The sequence below is a fragment of the Cariama cristata genome, unplaced genomic scaffold (genome assembly GCF_000690535.1).
Source record: "Cariama cristata isolate BGI_N322 unplaced genomic scaffold, ASM69053v1 scaffold14893, whole genome shotgun sequence".
NCBI classification, from domain to species: domain Eukaryota; kingdom Metazoa; phylum Chordata; class Aves; order Cariamiformes; family Cariamidae; genus Cariama; species Cariama cristata.
This window is the reverse complement of record NW_009606761.1, coordinates 3484-11616: the sequence shown is the minus strand read 5'-3', so window position 1 is coordinate 11616 and position 8133 is coordinate 3484. Positions and strand designations below refer to the sequence as shown.

Here is an 8133-nt window from a genome sequence, read left to right as displayed (position 1 = left end):
GAATGCCAGGGCTATAATTAACTAGCAGCAAGCAACTCTTACATTTTCCTGTGCAGCAGAAAACAGCTAAAAATAAAACACTGTAATTTCCAAAAGAAGCAGCAGCAAAGGACAGAAAGACAGAAGGAAAGGAAAATAACATCTTTTTAAAAAAAAAGAAAAAAAAAAAGACAAAAAGGAAGAAGCACCCTCCTCCCCTGACCCAAAAAGAACTCCATTCTCAATCATCTTTAAAGGACATGGGACACTCAGACATGGTGGTATCAAGTAACAGCATTGACTGTTCTGTGGAGACAAATAAATTATCACTAGCAAAGTGCTGTCATCAGCTGTTGTAGGATGGCTGGGCGGGAAGGGAAAGTGGGACCAATCAGTTCACGGAGCGGACAGAGCGGTTGCTTCGTGGGAACCGATGCACCTTGACATGTTTGGACAAGTGGTCGCTTCGAGCAAACTTCTTCTCGCAGACGGGACACTGATAGGGTTTCACCCCCGAGTGGGAGCGCCTGTGCCGGGACAGCTCATCTGACCTGGAGAACCTGAAAAAGAAGAGAAGCGTTTTCAGATAAATGGATTTTTACCTTGCTATGTCTTTCACAGAGGGAAAAAAAGTCCCCTCAGGCCACTGGGACACTCTGCTTGCAGCAAATCCTGAACACATGAACTAAAAGGGACACACAACAGGACCGGCCTGGTCCCAATTAGCAATTGGCAGCAGTGATGGACACACACAATTATCAACCTCATCCCATGTCAACTCTGGACTCGGAGCAATGTATGGAGGCAACGTTTGTATCAACCTTGCCCTAAACCCAATAGCACGGGTACAGCTCAACAAAAATGGCACTGCTCTTGATCCCTCTGTCAGTCCCTTCAAAGCCAGTCCCACAACCTCTCTCCTGCAAATCCAGGCACGGACCCTTCTCAAGCAGACGTAACCACCAACGTCCTGCAGGTGAGGTCTGCTCCAAGCTCCCACCGACATGAGCACAACAGACATCCAGTAACTGCACCTAATTTGAGATGGACCTCAGATAACAGACAGACATAGCTACCCAGAAGCTACATGGCTTATCAGATCCAGCTGAAAAATTGGCTTTTGTACATGCTCCTGCAGGCTAAGTAAAGGGTCATTAACATCTTAATACCAGAGATGCTCAACGTCACAACAGCTGAAATCCAGGTGGGGCCCAATGGCCATTAGCATAGTTACTTCATGGGTAAACTGAAATCAAGATTGAGCCTTTAATTACCAAAATTGTCTCCCAAAGTCATTTCAATTTTAGATATTTCCCACCTTCCACCTCCACAGAAAAATCCCCAAACAGCCACTGTGAATCGCACAGGCTTCACTGAACTCAAATCAGCTAATCGTTTGGTCTTAACTGTGGGGCTGGCTCTATTTCCAGCTTGGATGTGACTGGGAGCCACAGGGTTAATTAATAATGTCATGCTAAAACAGCCCTGTCCAGATGGGTACAAAAAATTTGCTGCCTGACAAAGGGCAATTAAGTGTTTTGTTGCCAGAGCAGTAACAAAGAGCAGCACAGAGTGAGAGCTTGCAAGAAATGGTATCAGCTGTTTATTTACAATAAATAAATGAAGTCATGGGCACTAGCTGAATAAATGGGGGAAAGAACATGTAGAAAAATGTGCCCTTCTGGAGCAAAATATCACATCACCAACAGAGTGACTATGCTGTTTTTATGAAAGGAGGAAAACAGGACCACTGGGCTCCTATGAATAAGTCCTTCACGCAAGAAAAAATAAGTTTCCGCATAAAGGTTTTAATTAGTTATGGTCTCCCGCCGCCAGTTGAGGAACAGGGCACAGGCACTGGGAAAGCTGGGAATGGTTTCCTCAGGTCCCACAGCTCTTCGATCCAGTGATGCTACCCAAAGAGTGTGCAGCCAGCACAAAGCAGATGCAGATACTCACCGTGGGAAAGGTAGGGTGTGGACACATCTCTCCCAGGAGCATTTCTGGAGGAGATTCCTTCACCCATTCTCTTGCTTTTCTCCCTTTCCTTGCTTTGGGATCCCCATGGTGAAAGACTCAAATTCACCCTTAAGAGCAATAGGCAGATGCCCTAATAGATGCATCAACCTGTTCTTTGCCTGGCACACATCTTCTTCATAAAGGCTACGAGAGAGGTTTCTCTTCATCCCTAGTACTCGCAAGTTTCTCTAGCACCCCTGCTCCCTCCAGCCATGGCTTCCCACAACCACAGTCTGGACCTGGGAGCAGCAGGGCCAGGGACTTCTCCTGAGTCCTTAGAGGTGAGCTAGTCCCAGTGCCACAACCCTGGAGGGATGCTCTTGTAGAGCTACGGATGACTGGCACTAAGCATCTTTCTGGAGGGCAGGACGTTGCCTGTGCAGACTGCCTCAGCGGGACTCAGTGCTGGACAAGGAACAAACCTGTTGCCAGTGAAAAGAGGGAGCAGAGAGGGAAAAGCACCTTTGCAAAGAGCCGTCCTCTTATAAACAAGATTATCACCCAAAGGAGTAAAACCAGATGCGGCTGGGCTGCCTTGTCACATGCCCTTGGTCATTAAGGTCACCATCTGCAACAGTAGTGCAGTAGCACATGGCTAATCCTGCACAGGAGCTCCACAAGTGCATTTTGATGGGAATTGCATGGATGGTGGAGGAGAAAGAGGCATGTGTCAGGAATGAGCAGCTCCACTCATACCCTGGGAGCTTGGGTGAGTTCATCCAATAAAAATACACTCTGCCTCATAACGATGTCCTTAGCTGAAGAGGCAGGAATGTTGCAATACTGTTCCCTAGCAGTCACGGAAAGATCAACTTACAGAGCTCACAGAAATAAACCTTGAGCTGTCGGTGTGTTTACAAAAAAACAACGCAAAGGTTAGGACAAGGAAGCCAGGAGGATCTGCTGGTCTGGCTCTGCAGTGAAGTGATATTTGCAGCACATTCTGGCACTGAGATCATCCCAAGAAAACTGCAAATAATCCCCAGTGGAATGCCAAATTCAAACAAAAAAAGGTACCCCCAAGGAACACCTCACTATCCCAAGTCACTGCCGTTTCCAAAAGGATTCCTCCGTCAAAGGAAAAGTAGAGGGATCTAGGCAATCCCACAGCAACTAGAAGTCTCCTTCATCCTTCTATCTGATGGGACCCCAAAGGACCTGTAACTACATCTCCCTTGAAGACAAATACTAGATCTCCCTGACGTGTAGGATGCGTCCTGTGTCTCTCAGCCGTACAAGGACATCGCTATGTGGCTCACAGGGCAAGAAAGGTCAATAGCTTCAGCCTGGTACTCCATGGTCCCTACCACCACGGCCACCAGTCATAGAGACTGACTCAGGCTGTACCTCTCCTCGGCAGTGGAGAGGAGGCTCTAGATTCATCCTGCCCATCCCCAAAGTGCTGCTACAATAAACTAGCACACCTCCTGCGCACCTGCAAACCCCTTTGCACAGCTCCAGCAAAAAAGGCCAATGCGAGACACCGGCCCTGACCCGTCCCACATGCAGTTCTCCCCATGCTCACCCATTCCCATACACACTCCCAGCCACAGGCATTACAAGCCTTTAAACCCTCCCTACCAAACCAGATAGAGCTTGTATTGCACGCTGTCACCTGCAGAGCCGGCTGCAGGGAAGCACCTCCAGCCAGAAGATGCAGCAGGGCATTTAAATGCGATTGCCTAATCCCCCAGGCCTTACAACAACTGCAGCTTTGTACGCTGCTGCGCCAGGGGAGGGAAAGTGAGAGCTTCTCCTGCTCTGTGCCATAACACAGCTGCTGCAGCTCAGCTTTTTGGTCAGGCCTCTCTGAGGAGCAGCGTTAACCACAGGCTGTTGTGTGCCAAAGGTATAAACTGGCATGACACGGATCAGCACGCCGACCGGTACAGCGGGGTGTTGAACGTAACGGGTCACTGGCCACTTATGAACATCTCTCTGCAGCCTGCCGAAAACAGCTCTTGCCCAGTGTCAAGGAAGGGCATAAGCAAGCAGGGTTCAGCCTCCTCCAGGGAGGTCCTTGAGGCTCTCCAGCTGTCCTAGAGGGTAGCAAAAGTGTTTGCTCTGTACTCACCCCTACCTTGGTGCATTTAAAGCATACAACTTCACCGTAGCAAGGCTGCCCAAAGAGCTGGGAAAGCTTTAACCCTTCCCCAATTCAGCCACTTTGTGCTAGGCAACACTTTGTTTTGGTTTTGAAATTACTATCTTCAGTGAGGTCAGATCTTAAAGAGTCTTCGGTGAAAGAATAAATATGCAAGCACAAGAATGCAGGGATAGGAGGGGGAAAGCAGAGCCCAACAGTGTTTTAGTGCTTAAATTGATTTGAGATGATATAAAACTGGGAGCAGAGAGTCCAGATGCATTTGAGTTAAGTCATGTGAGATCACAGCTCCCACTGAATTTCTGGAAAAGCTAAACATGCTTTATTGATGAAAGGGGACCGAGTAATTCAGTGCTCAACTGGGTCTGGCCTTTGCTGTGCGAGCAGCATATAGGGCATGTGCAGCAATCTCAGGCCAGGGCTAAGGATTGCTGTGAGCATAGGAAGCAGCTCCCCAAGCGCTGCCTCTCCTGCTATAAACCTCCCCCCTCAGAGCAGAGCCCTTCCAAAGTTTGAGGGTGTTGGGGATTGGGGTACCAGCCTGGGCTGTGAAATGCAACAAGACAAACAGCAATAGAGAGTTTGAAAAGCCCTTCCAGCAGCTGTTTGTGGACAGGGGATGCATTCCTCATAGCTAAGGTGAATAATTTCTCATCCCTGTTGGGCTCCTCATCTTTAAAACGTTATAGCTGGCTGAGACTGAAAGTTCAGGGTGCTCGTGGTTGCAGGACATGCACTTCTCTTGGCCCACCTTACAGCTGTGTTCTGCTTTTGATCCACATTATTTGCTGTAACACTGGAAGAAGGCAAGCACCCTGATGTAAATTCAATCTCCAACCCTTACCACTTAATATTTTTCCTAAATGTTCCTCTTGGTTTTGCAGTCTGGGAAACACCAGCTCCGTAATAAGACAGAGCTGGAGAAGGTCACCCACAGGCAACACTTCAGGCTCTTGGTCTTGAGCCACCGAAGTCACTGGGAGCACTGCTATAAATCTCAGCGTGGTTCAGACAAACCTTCACATGCGACATGCATTTGTCACAAAAATGAGAGTTTTGCTCACATCCCAGTGCAAGGAAAGCCAACACGACACCCATAGGCACGTTCACAGGCAGGAGGCACATCTGCTGCCTGCGCGCACGTACTCTGGCAACCAAATAAAAAGGAGCGAGTGCCTCTACTGCAGGTCAGGAGCAAACCGGTCTGCGGCTTACAGGACCAATCAGCTAAATAACACGGCTTTAATTTTAGTGCATCCTGAGCAGCAAGCCACTGAGCCCGGCTCATGAGAAGTGCCACCAGTACAAAAGGAAAGAAAATCACTACCAATTTATAGAGCCACCATAAACTGAAATGGGAAAGAAAAATCACCAAAGAAATTAACTGCACTGATCTCAGTCCTTCTGGGAGGCAAGCTTCAAACTGGTCCAGTTGGGAAGCAAAGGATTCAGCCCTATTTTGACCTTTTCCTTCAAGTCAATTCAGCCATCTCTAACTGCTGCGTGTCTCACATACTTGCATTTTTACACAACCCTCACTTGTTATTTTTTACCTTGTCTGCTACCAGTGATCACAACCCGTTTCCTCATTAGACATTGCTTGCTGAAGGTCTGCAGGATATTCTTTGAAAGAAATGTGGTTTAATTTAATATAAGGGAGTTAAGATTTTGTTTTCTCCCATCATAAGTTGTAGTGCTATATATTAACACTTGCCAGCAGGTAGGTTAGTAACACAGCTAATTGGAAAGAGGGAGGAAGGCTTCCTTAAAGTCAAAGTTTCCTTAAAATAAAAAGTTGATTTTTTTAATGAAGTTTTAATTTTTCAACTGGTATTAAAAATGTAAAAAACAACCACCACACCAAAAAAACACAAAAAAAACCACAAGAGAAACCCTCTGTGAACGTTTTGCTCAATCAAACCTGCAATCCTTCATTCAAGCAATGTTTAACTCCACCTCAGCCCTCTGGTTATGTTGTTACATCTGACAGCTTTTTGCAACTTTGAGTGGCACCCACGCATTTTTCTAAATCAATGCAGAGAATAAGACCCAGAGCATGCCAGGGTGTCACTGCTAGCATTTCCAGGAGCGGTGGGATGGAGTACATTTTCTATGAAACCGCATACAATACTGCTCTTAACCACACATGCTTATCACAGCCCTTCAGTGATCACATTTAGCCCCATGCAGTTGGAGCCACACACAGCCACGCACAGTGATTCTGCCCTAAACCATCCAGTGCACTTACAGCCCTCAGCTGGTACCAGCCAAGCATCTGCTGCAGCTGGTGTGTTGCAAGCAGATCGATATGAACTCAAGGTATTGCCTGCGGCAACAAGCTTAATCTGACCCTCTTGGAACAAAATACAAATTAAAAAAAAATAAAAATCAAAGTAGTCCATTGTAAGACACTCATGCAGCTGGTGCCAGCAGGTGATGCTCTGCCATTTAATTTATCAAAGCCCCTGGATTACCTAACAGGAAGCAAAAGGTCTTAATTCTCAAACCAACCGAACAAGTTGTGGGAACAGAAAGAGTTTATAAATCAGAGCACAAAGCTACTTGCTCGGCAAGTTAGGTCAAGTGAGCAAAAAGCAGAAGGGGGATTGGACAGTGCTGCACCCCAATACTAACCTCCATCCACAACCCGGCCATGTGCATGCAAAAGGCTTTTCTCCTGTATGCCTCCTCAGGTGGGCTTTCAAATGGCTGCTTTTCGTGTACATCTTGGTACAACCAGGAAAAGAACATTTGTGCATTTTAATGAGTTCTGCTGCAGGGTTCTTTTGAAATTTTTGACCCATGATGATTCCCGTCTGACCCTGGATCATGCCTCCTGGCCCAATTGGCTTGGCGGCGATGGGGACAGGAGCAATGCGGACAAATTTAGAGGACAAGTTCAAATTGGACGACTGAACTATTTGAGGCACAAGGGCAAATGTCTGTCCTTGGATGTTGACTAGGAGCTGTGCAATTTTAATGTTCTCTTGTGCTGGTCCTTGGGAACTGGGGCTCGTGTTGGACTCCTGTTTGATCTGTACAGGCTGAATTTGGAGCATAACTGGTATCCCATTCTCTAGGGACACTCCTCCATTTGCAGCTTGGCCACCTTCCGTTGAGCTGCTCAACTGTTCATTTTTACTCTCTTTTAAACTAGCGCTGGGTAACATATGGTCTTTTTGCTGTAGCGAAGCAACAGAAACTTGGCTGCAAGCTCTCAAGTCCTTGGTCTCACTTTTAGGTCTTTCTTTGAGCTCCAACTCCATGTTCTCCTCCAGAAATTCCTCAATTTCCTCAAGCGTGGGCTGAAATGGTCCTGAGTCTTCCATATCCACAGCAAATTCAGGCAACCTAAAGTACTCCTCTTTCACTATTGGCTGAAGTCTCCTTTTGTCCCACCATGATGCAGTGGTGTTCCCCAAAGATGCCTGGGACAATAAGTAGTCTAAGATACTGTCCTGACTTTCCGCACTGGACGTGCTTCCATAGCTGGAGCTGAGAACCTGGGAGTCAGGGCTGGAACAAGAACAAAAGCTGGACGAGTCGCTGTCATCTTCCGACAGGGGTGAGGGCAGCATTTGGTAGGACCTCACCCCTGCTGTCATGTCCCCAAAGTATCCAAGAGAAGATCTTGTAGATGAAAAGGATTCATCAGTAGGCAGCAAGTGATCCACCATTCCTGGGCAATCTCTTATGGATATCCCAACAGCATATACCAGTCAGTGAAAGTTCAGGTGAGAGCCTGAGTGTAGGAAAGTAAAACAGCAACAGTCAGAAGTTGGGTTAATCATTTATCTCCATGAACTAAAGCTTATAAAGCCCTCTAGCTCACAGGAAAGTCCAAAGCATCTAGTCTCACTGAGTACACATGCTGCTACACGCTTTGATACATCTGTACCAGCCCCTAAGGACTGTCAGGGCTGAAGCATTTTGCAGGATTGCACCATGTATTTGCAAAAGAATTCTTTCAGAAATCATTTCCCAACTGTGTGCACTCTAGATTTACAGCTCCCTTCCAGAATATTACTGGC

General features: G+C 47.0%; 1 protein-coding gene across 1 annotated transcript; it reads right to left on the bottom strand.

Moving 5' to 3' along the window:
• Positions 1-370: 370 nt before the first annotated feature.
• Positions 371-7779, bottom strand: KLF15 (Kruppel-like factor 15). The gene is made up of 2 exons (XM_009696488.1): positions 6737-7779; positions 371-539 (listed from the first exon to the last, which is right to left on the bottom strand). Exons 1-2 carry the CDS (start codon positions 7777-7779, stop codon positions 371-373), a joined length of 1212 nt encoding a protein of 403 aa, XP_009694790.1.
• Between the last annotated feature and the right edge of the window lie 354 nt (positions 7780-8133).